Here is a 14,392-nt window from a genome sequence, read left to right as displayed (position 1 = left end):
AACTCCTCTGGGCTTTAAGCACTAGGAAAAGTCTCAGTACACATTAAAACCAGTGGTAGGACTCAGAAAGGAGAGCGTATCGTCCAGAGGACCAGATGCTGAACACCCAGCTTGAACCAGACTCAGGTAAAATCTGAGCCTGTCAGAAAAATCTGGTTCCAATTGTGGGTATTTTGTCCTGCTGAAAACTCTGCCATGTGTGCTACTGCTAAGCCCCATCATTCAAGAGGGCTTTTAATGTTGAACAGCTAAGAGGTGAAACAGGCATCATTTAAGTGCCATTTACGCATCATATTTTGAAGAAATACTTTAATACAGTTTTAACTCTATCTTCTGCACTTCCTTAGAGTAGCCATGGGTCTGCCTGAATGTTCTCAGTGCCACAGGCTCCATTTTAATATTGGACTTCTGTACACACATCCATCAGCTGAAAAACAAGTCCACTGCATTCCTGGATTTATTATCTCAGTGAGCACAGTCCTAAGAGACTCTTCCTTAGGCAGAAAGAAATTAGGAAGTAAAGTATTATGGAAGAAGCCCAAGAACAATAGAAGTCTTTGCACAAGTACTAGGGCACATGCCCTGGTAACACATCAGATTTCCTTCTCTTCTCCCATTGCTCTTCAGTAAAGCTCTTCTAAAACTCTAGCTAAAATCCCAAACAGCAGGACTGGAGAACACATGCTGGGAATACCAGAGCATTTCAGAGCAAAGGGCAGACCAAAATGCTGCCATCCCTTGGGTCCCATGGGACCAGAGATACCACGACACTCTAAAGAGGACTCAGATCCCTGCTGTTGTTATAACAGAGCCTAAGAAAACCACTTAAAGGTGAGGTCCCACTGTGCAAGGCATCATCTTTGCAGACTGCAAGAATTGCTACCCTAAAATCTGTGTAACCAGTGGTGCATTGCTGTGAACCCTAAGAGTCAAATTCATATCAGCAGAACTAGAAACAGACACTGCATCTCCCAGTTCCCACTCCAAGGGCCAAGTGCCTATACCAGAGGGATTTTTGCAGTTGCCCATTTAGCTATAAGCAACAGATAAGGCCTGAGGTGTTTTAATGCTTACAGAGCTTTGATGTGAGTTGTTCCAAAATGCTGCAGTAATACTAGGAATATGAATAGAAAGAAGGCTGTGGGGACTTTTATTCCCTTATGTAGAAATTTATCTGATGCATCAAGGAAGAAATTGGAAACCACTCAAAACCCCTGTAGAGAGAGAAAGTAATTATAAAACTAAGGATGCAGTGTGTGCACTCTGCTGACTATGACACAGTATTATTAGAAAAGGGAGCACATTATTAAAAAATAGATCAGACTCGGAGCCATATGTGCTAGCCGACAGACAGACATTGTTAGTGATTGTGTCTGTGTAACTACAGGTCTACTCTAGTAGCTAGATTCTGCAATCTTTACTCAGGCAAGGCATTTGTCATGCCAGCATCCCCAGACAGCATCCTGGCCCAAGCAGGGGACAGAAGAAAATTGTTTATGTACACACGAACACAGCTGAGGTTCCCCCCAGTCTGTGTGCTCAAGCATTAGGTGACAACAAACCTCATATGCACCAAAACCATAGATTAGTGATGGATGCATCAGAAGAACATACAGGCTGGTTTTTAAACAGCTTTCCTTAGTGGACTCTGGCTAGATTATGCTAAAGTTAAAAGAATGACAAAGTGTGAGCCATGCAACACTTCTCTGTGCATTAAGTGATAGCCCCATCTTACTGGAAGAACTCCTGGTCTGAGATAGTGCTTGTGTGCAAGAGGTGGTTGAGCCCCGCATGCGCAGAATCGCTCGAGCAGTTCATTTCTCCATCCTTTCCCTGCTTGGAGGCACTGAGCCGGAAGAGGCTGGAGCAACGCAGGGCAAGTTCCAAAGCATCCAGCCAGCATCGGCCTGTGAAAACAAAAAGGAATTATTTAAGCACAGGAGAGTAAATAAGACAATTAATGCATTGCTTCTCAAAAGCTTCTTGCTTGGGAGTAAAGCTCATTATAATTCAGGAAGTCACTGTGTACAATAATCCATTTTTCATGTATATAATCCCTAGGTTACCTTGCCAGAAATGGTGTGGTTTAGTGGCTGCATGAGTGATATATCTGCGCAGGTAATACAGTGGGAAGCTCACCCCAACTCCCTCTTCCCTAATAGCATCTCTTCCTCTGATCTCCCACAACCTGTTCACATCCCCTTTTGCCCCTTTCTGATTTTGACCGAGATGCAGGAAATGCGTACAGGTACGGTGCTTTCAAACTGCCTAGCATCTCATGTCTGCAAGTAATACACCCCAAAAACAGGCTCAGCATTTGACATCCCCGCCACACACAATACCCAATGGCAGGGAGATACTGAGGCGCTGCGCTGCGCAGGAGCGGCCCCTGCTTGGTATGGGGTCACTGAACTATGAGCCAGCTGGGGGGTCCTACGCAGGGTGTAGTGCTGCAATAAGAATCACTCCCAACAAGAACCAGGATGATCAATAGTTGCCAGAGTGATTAAGACTACAGGGAGTTGTTTATTTTTCTTCCTTCTCTGTATTTTTTTCCCTTTTCTCCATTCCTTCTCCCTGCCCAGTCCATCAGATAATCTGGGCGGAGCATCAGTTTTTCTTATCTTGGCACAAAAAAATCTTTACCCGAAGGGTCTACTTTGCAAATACCAGAAACTATAAGCATGGCACAGAGACGAGACAAACTGCAGTTCCTATGCACAGCCTCACTGGATTTTCTTAAGGCCTGCATAGGTCCCATAGGCAGGCAGCAAATGAAAAGCACGGGAATCCAAACTGACCCTTGGCTCCTTTTGCAATGATCTATACAAGTCTACAAAGCTGTGTGTTAGTGTTAAAGCCTAACCACCACAATGCTGGAGTCGCTGTATTCTTGGAAGCACCTGAAAATAGCCTGCTTCTGTAGTGCAGTCATTAATGAGGCCAGGACACCTGCAAATTGGCTGAACATTCAAGAATTGAAGTATCAAGGGAGTTATCCTCTAATTTCAAGCATGTAAAACAGAGCTCTTCATTACACTCCTCAGAATATATTTTGCAATAATTAGAAGTGTGCTTGAGAGGCGGTGAAGAAAACAAAAGGATTTTGCTCTAGCAATGGCAAGTGCTACAAACAGGTTTTCCCTGGACCACATTCATTCCTAGGTCCCATTTAGGAAATGTTTCCATTACATTCAATTCTATCACACACTTGGCATCAAGGACATGCATAAATATCACTGGGATTCTGCTGTTCTCTTGGGCAGAATTCCCATCAGTTTCAATATGACCAAAATTTGGCTCTATAAGAAGATCAACGAGAGTTTAAAAAAAAGAAATCCAGATCATATGTATATAAAGAAATGTTTATAAAATTGAGTAGCTTTCACTGCTTGCTTTGATACAAAGCTGCGACCAGTAAAAGAGAGAAAAAAAAGCCCAAAACTTTGAAGAATTGCACTTGAACACTGAGCCACAAACACTGCAGAGCCCAGTCATTTATTCTAATTTCATCCCATAAATTCCTTCAGCATCAGCTTATGATCTAATAATAAAATCACACATAATGGTTAATAAAAGATTAGGAAGGTTGAAGGCTGTTGGAATTGCTTTAACACTATTTTGTATTTAACAAATATTCTTGCATTAAGGCTTTATACACAGAGATTTATTCCCTTCTCGCCATGTGGAGGATTTGCATGGATAACCCATTGGAGTCAATGGCTGCGCTGAGCACAAATCCACTTCCTCCTACATATCCCCTCTCCCTCAAACCCACCAAGATGAAAACCTGTTTCAGGCTATTCCATACAAGGGAGCACACTCCTGCTTAGGGCTCACCTCCTTTGACTTTCTTCTCTCTTTACCTTTGCTTTTCTTTTCCAGTTCTGCAGAGTGAGGACTGAGTGATGTGACATTTGGAAATCCTGCCTATGTCAAGATACTTTTATATTCAATGGGCTTGTAAAATCAGGTGCTTTGATAGGTAGCTTGATTTGTAGCAGTATGAGCACTTCGGAGCAGTAACAGAGGTCAGCTCCTCAGCGCCCCGCAGCACTCGCGTACAGACACGATCTTATGACGGTTACAGCAACGCACTGGCTACGTTTACGCTTTCTAACAAGGGCGGCAAGGGTGACCCCAAAGTCTCCCTCAGCCACCTCCCTTACTGTGCCCCTGCAGGCCACCCCTCCCTGGGGCTGTAGGCAGAGTGCTGGCCGTGACCCCGCAGGCAGCTCTCTTACCCCCCCACCACCGCTGCCACAGGTATTCACTGGTACTAACGTGAGCTTGCGGGCTTGATCAAACCTTTGGGGTCCACCACATTATCAGAGGAAATTTCTGTGTAACATACCTAGGTTTTTTATCTCTTTAGATAACTCCCTGGAAGGGGTTATGAGTACCTTGAATCTTTTTTGAAACCTTATTCAAGAAGCCTAAATTAAAAAAAAAAAAATTAAAATATTCATTTTAATATTCCAAGGCAGAGACACAAAGTGTTAGAGGAACTCGCTGTGCGTTAGCAGTCAGCATTACTTGTGCCCCGCAGAACACAGAAATGGCATCAGTGTATGCCCTTGTTTTCATTTCTAACAGAAATGGAATTCAAGGCATGCACAGCATCCCCAAGCTAAGAAATGGGCCTTCAGCCATCAGGTGGTGCTGTGAACCCAAACAAATATATGCCACAAAACCAGAGGTAAAATATGGGACTTCCTCTGCAAATGAAAAGGTTACATTCTCTGCAAGTCAACAGTGTGTTAATTGCAGCATAACACTGTAAAATTATACCCTCTCAATTTCAGGGATTGCACACAAGAGAAACCTGTATCCTTGCTAAAGGCCTATATGAGATGTTTTTACATTTGAGTGACCTTGCTATTGAGTAATCTTCTTCTTTATTGTGAAAATGATACAAAAATGCTAGCATTTGGATTACTTAATTGCTTACCTGACAAGTCTACTCACTCCCTCCGGATCTGCAGAAGGGCAAAAAAGTATGTGGTCACATAATTAAAGGCTGTCATCTACAGTCACAGTAGTCTGCACGAAGGCTTCATGGTTACCTTAATTTTCACATTTTCTAATTTTGAGTGGTTGACTCAAGTCAGGTTTTTTGGTATGCAAGGTAATTAGATCAGAGAAAGACACAAAATGTGTGTTCCTTCAGAGAGGAATTTCAGCCCAATATGATGCATATAAAGGAAACAAAAAAGAGCTGCGAAGGAGTTACAATGGTATTCTTTTAGAAGGTTTGAGGTTCTTAAAGCTGCAATGTAAAACTCTGCGACCAATTATCAGTTATAATTTTCCACAAATCGTGGCTTAAAACAAGCATATGTTTAAATTCTGAGGGAAAACCCAAGAGCATATTGTCAGCCTATGGCAGAATCTCCCCATAAGCTTTTAAGCTCTTTTTATATCAAATGATATATTACTCTATCCACCACAATGATTACTTTCAGACAATTTCTACAGAGATCATGTTGTCTCAAAAATACCTGCATTACCTCCTTCTGCTTGAGAGCTGTGAACTAAGTATTCCCTTTCAAACGTTATTCCTGAGCTTGACCCTTTCTTCATTGTATTTAGTATTTTGTCACTGACTTCCAAGGGGCAGCCCACAGAGTAAGCTCTGGCTCTTACCTGGGCTGCAGAGGGGGAAGGATGAAAGAGGGAGAGAGTAAAATAGTCTATCTACACATAACGCTCCCATATATCTCACAAGCCACACAGAAGGGTTTACAAAACTCAGCAACAGCAATCTTTCATCCAGGCTAACAGAGTTCTCGGTGAGCATAATAACGGGGAGAAATTACACCCCACTCAGAGAAGATCCCCAACTCTGATGTGCAAAGTCAAGTCCAGCTAGATCACTCATACTGGCAGCCGGCACAAGGAGGACATTTCATATCACCGATCTTCAGGCACCTGAACTGGTCAGGTGGGTGGGCTGCCCAGCCACCTTTGTCTCCCTCCATGAACGATGGGGAAAGAGTGAGACTCTTTGACAAGGCTCTTCCTAAAGCGCCAAAAGTGGATGCCCTACCAGAGTGCTAGCACTACCTTGGGTTCCCGCTCTCTTTTGTAGTAGCTTCTCTCTTTGCACCAATCATTGGTTTCAATATCCATTCCCTGCATCACTTTAGCAAATGGTGATCACAGCATTTGGCATGCAACAGATGTCACGGAAAAGTGGGATATCAGAGGAACACATCTGAACATCACTCAGCTGTGCTCACTGAAAAAAAAAAATAGATGAAACAGAGGTGTCTCCCCTGAGTAGGCCTGTAACCCTTTTTGTCTGTTATATGTGTTCACAGCAAAATGACGACAGTCATCAGTGACAATTTGAAAAAAGAAACTCTTTGAAAAATCTGTTAAACAAGCTGGGTTCCAAAGTTCCTCCCTTCTTGAAAGGTTTGGGGGAAAAAAAAGCTAATAAAGGACGTGTGTTGCCTTGACTTCGCAAGACCAAAGCCAAACATGCATCCCACATACGTTTTGAAACCTTCCGTATCTTTTCTCCAGGCCTTTTGGCTCAGCAGGCTGGAAAATCACCTTGTGGTCCTTTGAGATGACTCCTGAAGTACAGCTGTGCAAATGGGCATCACTACAGCTCCTTCCAGGACGCTTCCTGGGTACACAAGACACTGCTGGCACCATGCAGAAACCTGAAGGCTGCAAGGCTGAACAGGAGCAGGCATGCGCTCGCACTAACTCTTTATTTCCCAGACAAAAGGAACTACTAAAACCACGTGATAAAAAACATTTCTTCTCCCCCTTGGAAAAAAAAAAAACCAAACAACCAAAGGTTGCTTATGTTGCTAACCTAGGCTCAGTTCAAGGAATAACTTGAATCTGTCCTAGTCTTTGAACAGATCTAAAATTACGACAATATCCCACAGAAAAAAAAAACAACAGGCAGTATTGAAAACACTAAGCTATTCAGCTTTGAAATTCTTTACAGTCACCATCATTCACCTAGAACAACTCATAATTTGACGTGTCAAGTCTATCTGCCACATTTTGGAACAGCTGATCAGAGAGGAGCCAGCCAATGTTCTCTCAGCACTCACCAATAACAAAAATCTGCTCAAGATAGAATCACATCGTTGCACACTGAAATCCCAGTCTGGGACTGTACTTTTTTCCATTGAATTCCTGTAGCTACAGAATGGCTGGGATGAATCTCTTTCCAATTAAGACTTCAAAAGCCTCACACCTAGTAACCATACATTCCCCCAGAGAGGCATCGCTAAGGGAATATTCTTTTCTTGAATTATTAAAGTCATCCAGCTTTTGGCCTCGTGCCTCACACTTACAAGATAGATGCTTTTAAAAATCAACCTGAAGTAGACTGTCACCTGGAAACGATGAATTCTTGCTCAACTGCACACAAATCACGAATGATGAGGAAGAGGCTGATTTGGTTCAGTCAGTGAACATTAAGGTCATCGTATTCAGCTGACTGCTTATTTTGCTGTACCATTTGGGTGCCTGTGTGCATGATTTCTTACACTTTGGCTGCCAAGATGCAAGGATGCGATCTCTCAGTTAGATGCAGGTGCAATTTATGCACCAAGCTAAATGAAGTCTGCTTGCAAATGCCTGGATTTTAAACTGCTATGAAAGGTCTAAGGAATATGAAGGGTAGACATAAAGCTAAGAAGGTAACTTCTATTTTTTCCAGTACTGCCAGGACCCAGTGATATATTTCATTGCGAACTTGGTTTCAAATTGCTATCTTCCTCCTGGTTCATTGCTTCTGTGCGTGACCCTTATTTCAATAATCTAATTTCCTCCCCAGATCAGAGCATCAATTTTAGGGGAAGAGCTAGATGCCTAACAAAGAAACAACACCACTATAAGCCAGACCATCAGGATTTCCACACAACTCCATCCACATCAGGCAATCGAGACTACCCAAAGCATGTCCTGACATAAGGAACAAAATGTAAGTGTGGTTTACAATTCCACTGTTAAGCCTTTAACCCTTGGTAATCTGCCACTTTGAATTCCCCTAGCCGCTTTGAATTCCCCTTTGGTGGCAGTGACCGTGGCAAGGTGGAGATCTGCACTATGAGATTTAAGCAGCTAACTCAAAATGCTTAGGTTTGGAGCACTGGTTTGGAGATCTCAGGGGCAGCCCCAGAATGGTCTGGGCAGGAAGCTTGGGACAGGTTTAAACTACTAATTCTAAGCCGCTCATCAGCATAAATCCAAAACACATACCCAGTCACTGGTTTGGAAAAAGCAATTTTCTTTTCTGAAACTGGTAAGAAAGAAAGACCCTGTGTTTGTACAGGTTGAGCCCTGTAGGCTGACATGACCTTCCAGATGTCTTTAAAACACATGACAATGCAGACTGCTGCTGCAGTCTGTGAATGTGAAATCTATTGTAGCTTGGTGGTGGTTCTGCAGGCTGTCCAGAAGTCAGGACCTTAAATCCTACCAACAGTCCGTCACAGACGGTACGGCAGAGGAGAAAAAAAGAGATTCTGAAATTAGAAAAAGTAGGCCATGTAGCTGCTGATCATGATATAGTTGCCTGGATAGCAGAACTGTACATCTAACATATGCTGCAACTCAATATTCCCCAGCAAGTCAGAGGCCTCCATGTATTACTGTTAAATTTGCCAAATGCTCTGTGGTTCATTTTCCACTACTAGCATGGGAAACTGCACTAAGAACATGGTCAGGACACCTCCTCAGAGATGCTATAGATTCATACAACATTGCATCTACGGAGGAGATGTGAACCTACTACAAATATATGCTAACATTATGCAAGGGAACAGATTCTGCTGCCCCATTTGTGTCAGCTAGCTTAGCTCATTTTACCTTAATCTCCTGTCTCTTTTGACCATAACTGCATCCTCTATGTTTGTCCAGTGCATTAAAGAAATGAAACAAACTCAGGTACACCCTCTTGGAGATGCCTCTTTACAACAGGTAAAGCTATATAACAGTCTACAACCATTTCAGTAGTGTCTTCTGGGCTTAAAATCAAATTGTATTAATTGCAAAATACAAGCCTTAATTTGCTGCAGTTTATACAGATTTCTTTAAATGTAACAGTTTCTATTCCTTGTGTCCTTGTCTGCGTATTTTTTACACCACCTACTGACATTAATACCGTTTCTAAGTCACTCATCTCCGAGTGACACCCACATGTTTGGCCATTTGTCAGCATGTCTACACCACTCAACGGAGCGGATACTCCCAAATTGCCCCCATGAGGGCTAACTAACAAACAAAAGCAGCACAGCACAGTCACCATGCCAGGACAGCTCGTGTTTGGGAGGGAGGCTAGCCTGAGTGTACAAGCTGTTCTTCCCTCTTGTCTTCAGATTCACATCCTTCCCTTCCTGCACAAGGTACAGCCGCTACTCACAGCTCACTGACCTCAGCTGTGAAGTCAAATACTCTCATTCAGCTGAAAATTACACCATTTTTCATGCTAGTATTTCTGGTGCAATACTATATAAATTTTCTTTGTGAAGTCCACAACTAAATGGACAGATCCCAAAGCTTCACTTCACGTCAGCTACCACAGTCACCTCCTCCGACTCTCAGGATCTACCAGGTGTAATGTGGGCACTCCAAATCTGTGCAGGTGGCTCCAGGGCATTGCTACTGCTGTTCAAGAGTATATATTATTTCATCCTTAACCAAAGGCCCTAGTTATTTTCTACGTACATGTTTACAATATTTGATTAAGAGGTTTCTCAGTTCCTCCTCCTCCCCTTGATAACATTAGCTTTCCATCTAACCTTAAGACCCTACTGTAAAGAAGAAGCATAGTACAAGAAAATCACACTAAATCCTAAAGTAAGTCTACTTTGATCTGCCTGGCCTCTGCATGCTTCCCAAGAACCTTGGCCAATATCTTGGCTTTAAAAATATGTCCCAGTAACTCATTATTTTAAGCTCTTATGATACCAGAGACATGTAATAATTCACTGGGCAGAAAGCTTCCCATAGGCATTTAAATATTGAAAATTCTCATGTGCCAGATATGGTCCCTTTTGTGCTTTTTCAGCATGTGGTGTATGACCCAGACAGAGAGATCACAGCTAGAAAAGTCTTACCTCTGATGATCTCTTGGGAGCTATTGCTAGCTTGGGAGCCTTTATGAGTAAGGTTAGTTAGAACAAATCTAAAGCTATTCTACTCCACATAACTGGCCTATGGCAGTCGTTGTAAAAAGAGAGAGTAGAAGTTCAGCCACAGGTCTCTTTGCCAGGCTGGCTTTAAGGTTTAATCATTAGGTTTCCACCAGAACAAAAGTTTTCATTTAGAAGATAGCTGAAATGCCAGAAAATAAGTACTTTATGAGACAGCAATTTGTCTTGAACACATATAATGATCACATCGGTCCCTTTGCGCATTTTCTAATTAAGTTAATGGAAAGACAAGTTACATGGAACTCTAAGGAAATAATAATTTAGAAAATCTAGATTGACAGACAGTTGTTGAAGTATTTGGTTGCTAAGAACAGTATTGACAGACAGTATTTGGTTGCTAAGAACTCTGTGGGACTGTTCCATATACCTATTCTGCAGGCTGTTTGTATAATCAGGGTTTGAAATGCCTGTAGTTTAGCAGCTCTACCCCAGCAACACTTTTTTTCCCCAAAAGACTATTGTATCAATCTATCCCTTTCTAGACAGGTGATATTTGGAGCTGGGTTGGAATCCCATATTCCTTTACACAAATAAGCTGTACTGTTCCATAAGCTACAAAAGCATAATATTCAAAGAAATAGATGTGCTTCTACAGCTCTGTACGAGTTCCACTTATTTTCATATCATTCCACTACATTGGCATCTGCAAGCAGCTTTCAGTGTCGAGATGGTATCCCTCACTATGAACAGCCCTCTTTGCACAGTAGTAGGAAGAACAGCACACCAAGCCTGTAAGGAAAGAAGGTTTCCTCCTATTCTAAGTGCCATGTCAAAGCTGCATTTGGCATTGTCCCATTTCCAGCCTTTAGGAATATGTAAAACTTAATCACTGGACCAGAAGGACACTGCTTTCAAAGCCCACTGTGCTCCATAAAAAATCCTTGTGTCCTTTAAGTTACTCTAGATGAGACCCAAAGGACCACATGGGCTACATGAGCACCCTTGATGGCGTAGGTGAAAAACAGCCATAAAATGAACAGCCTGAGTTAATTTGCTATGGCAAAAAAAATTTACAGTAGTCTGAAGGTCAAATGGAATGAAAACATGTTTTTAATCTTCTTATCTACTTACAAATCACTGATATTTTAGGTTCGCTAAAGTAATTTATAGAGATTTTCACATAACAAGCTGGCATGCCTGTTATATATTGACCTAAATTCACCTTCCATAATTTTGTGAATTCCCAGAATGGTATTTTACATGTGGAGTCACCAGAATCGGGGCCTGCTATACTGTAAACCATGGTACAGCAAGTTTAAAGGAGAATTCTGATGACTGAGAGACATCTATCAACAGCTCTTCAATATTACTATGTCATTTTCCTCCAACAGATCCCTACCTAGTGTAAGACATAGGCAGATAACCCACTAAAGTCTCTGCCCAACTGAGGAAACAGTTAAGCCCCCCTGTCATCCCAATTTTGGGATCAACTCCTTTCATCCTTTAGTATACTGACTTAGTGTTTTTTCCCCAGCTACAAACCTAGGTCTTTCTTCCATACACATGGCCAGAAAGGTGGCTGTTCAGTGAGGAATACGAAATGTGCCTGTAGTCTGCATGACGTATTCTGACCATTGCTAACGAATGGCATTTCAAGCTGGGTGAGTCGCCATTTTTTCCTTTACATAACCAAATTCTTTTGCATCAATATATTTTCTTAACTAGCACAGAGTATGCAATCTGGAGAAAGCAAACAAAGATCAAAACTTACCATCCGATTCGGAGGCTGCTCTGAAAATCAAGTAGCTGCTGGGAAGAGGCTGAGTGATCGAACCAACATTTTCTCCCTTTGGGCCCTGGAAATGTGCACAGACAAAAAGACTAAGGCACAGAAGATGCAATGGGCCATTCAACGTCTTTCTAGCCTTCCTGGGCAGAGTGTGTATGTTTGTGATAGGAAAGAAGGAAGGAGCAGATGGAGTAATTTAGAGAGACTCATTAGTAATCACTATATTGCTGCTGCAGCTCCAAAGCAGTAATGAGCTCTGACGTAAATGGGGCTTGGTCTAACCTATGCTCAGCCCAAAACCTACTCTGTTTATTCAGATCCTCAGGAATGGAAGAATCTCATTCCTGTCACTTGGGACAAAAACAGTCAAGTATTTGCTATTAGCCATCTTTGTGCAACACCTGAATGGACTGTTCCATGCAGTGCACGTGAAGTCTGTCTGCAGCCTGACACACTAGCAATGAAACACCCTTTATGTGTCACCATAAAAGTGGCAGAGCCCACACCTTGTGCTGTGAGTGCCTCTAGCAGAGAGGCAATGGCAGCTTTTCTGGAAGGAAACAAAGGGGAAACTCCATCCTGCAAACCTGTCTGTGGGAAAGGAGGAGACAGGGAAAACCACAGGCTGAGGACCAAAGGTCTCCCAGCATGGGCACATACTGCTGGGTTGCAGCCCTTCACCTCTACCTCCAGGCCCTTCGAGAACCTTTACGCCGTGGTGCCTGGGGTGATGCTCACTTCAGGCTTTAACAAAAACAGGCTTTGCTTGTTTATGTTGCCTTTAATTTAGGAGCTGTGGCAAAAAAGATTATAGCGGCTTGTAAACATCCTGCCACAATCCCTTCAGCATGACCCTCCAGAAATGATTCCCAGGGAGGCAGAATCCATCTTGGATTAGGCACTTCTTTGAGCAGAACCACAGGCTCCCACCTCAATCTCCTCCCTGTTTTCTCCTCTCTTGAGCTCCAGAAGCTGCTAAGAAAAAGCAGTTCCTGTACTTAATGAGCACAGCTTCATACTCTCCATGATATGGACTTTATGCCACGACCTGGCTGAAATAAATAAGGAGTCCCTCCTCCTCCCTTGCATTTCCGAAGTGACCCAGCCTCCTCCAGTTCCTTCTCTTCCTCACTTCGTAACACACGACATGAAAGCAGATTCTTTTTCAAATATGCAGATATCATGTCAGAAATAAAGGCAGAGCAGAAAACATCACCAATACTCGCATGACCACTATGCCAACTGCAGGGTGGAACAAGCAGTTTTCTCCAGGATGCTCAAATACAGATTTCCTTGAGTTTCTAGAGAACACTACACAATGCTGAAAATCTGTAGGCAAATTTTTGCAGTTTGAGTATGTCTCTCCTCCCTTACATGGGCCTTTATAGTATCCCATCCTGCTCCTTGAAAGAAGAACTTCTCCCTAGCATTAGTTTGTAAGCAGGGAAACTGTGTCTGCTACTGAAAACTGCTCCTGTATAGAAATGTCTGGTAGTTAAATGATGGTTTTATCTGGATTTTTGTTTTTTGAGTTCCACTCAGGAAACCAAAACTTGGAAAGAATGAAGAGTGCAAGCATAGGACAAGCATCAAATTGTATCTGAGTCTACACCATGAAGATGCAGTGCTGAGAAGACAACAGTCTCCAGTCTAGCTTCTTGTCCTCACATTTGCGGGGTTCTGCTGCTGCCAGGAGAAATTTGGATCCTTGTTACTCATGTCTTTTTCCTCTTCCCTCTCCCACAAGAGGTTCACAAAATTAAGACTGTTTCAAGGCTTAGTAGTCAGGACTGGCAAAGCTGAGATTGATTAGTAAACCAGAACAGCTTAAGAAATTACGAGTGACATTAATGCAATCAGGCATCATTCCCGATGGCATTTTTCCTTTCAGTAGCTTGCAGCTGAGCAGGGTGTTCAAGAACTGTTGATAACAGCAGTACTTGTGTTTTCAGTGCAGAGGTTGAAATGTGCTCTGTTGGAGGAAAAACCCCACAACCAAACAGTACAGATCCAGAGAACCATTATTAAAAAAAAGGGGGAGAAGGGAAGGAGGGGATAACACAAGGTTTTAACAGACATTTAGGCATATGGATAAGCACAGGAGCAGCCAGGTCACTCTGTCAAGGAAATGTGTTCAATAGTAAGGCATGCTCATACGTGGAGGGGGCTGTTTCCCACAGAAAGAAGAGGAGAAGAAGAAAAGAGGAGAGGCCATAAAAATAAAGTCAACATCTCCACAGAGTAAATGAGGTTCTGTATCTGCACAGCAGAGATGATGCTGCTTTCTGTCTTCCAGCCTTTGAGCATTGTGTCTGTTTAGACTCTAAGACCTCCAACACAATGACCATCTCTCACTAAAAGTGAATGTTATCCCGGCTACACTAGGACCTGGAGCTCAGCTGCAGCCTCTAGACAGTACAACTGAGAAAGGATCATCTTCAGATCACTCCCGTCTTTACATTTGATTTGAGAC

At 42.7% G+C, this 14,392-nt stretch overlaps 1 protein-coding gene across 4 annotated transcripts in view; it reads right to left on the bottom strand.

The window, feature by feature from the left end:
* Positions 1-14,392, bottom strand: part of OSBPL5 (oxysterol binding protein like 5) — a 146,337-nt gene that overhangs the window by 28,278 nt on the left and 103,667 nt on the right. For all 4 annotated transcript variants that reach the window (XM_075502306.1, XM_075502308.1, XM_075502307.1 and 1 more), the window contains 2 exons: positions 11,902-11,986; positions 1,736-1,907 (listed from right to left, as the gene is read on the bottom strand). In XM_075502306.1, the coding sequence (XP_075358421.1) occupies positions 1,736-1,907; positions 11,902-11,986 (257 nt within the window). The remainder of the gene's footprint in view (positions 1-1,735; positions 1,908-11,901; positions 11,987-14,392) is intronic.

Source organism: Mycteria americana, chromosome 5 (assembly GCF_035582795.1).
Source record: "Mycteria americana isolate JAX WOST 10 ecotype Jacksonville Zoo and Gardens chromosome 5, USCA_MyAme_1.0, whole genome shotgun sequence".
NCBI lineage: Eukaryota > Metazoa > Chordata > Aves > Ciconiiformes > Ciconiidae > Mycteria > Mycteria americana.
Note: the sequence above shows the minus strand (reverse complement) of the source record. Positions and strands in the feature narration are given on the sequence as shown.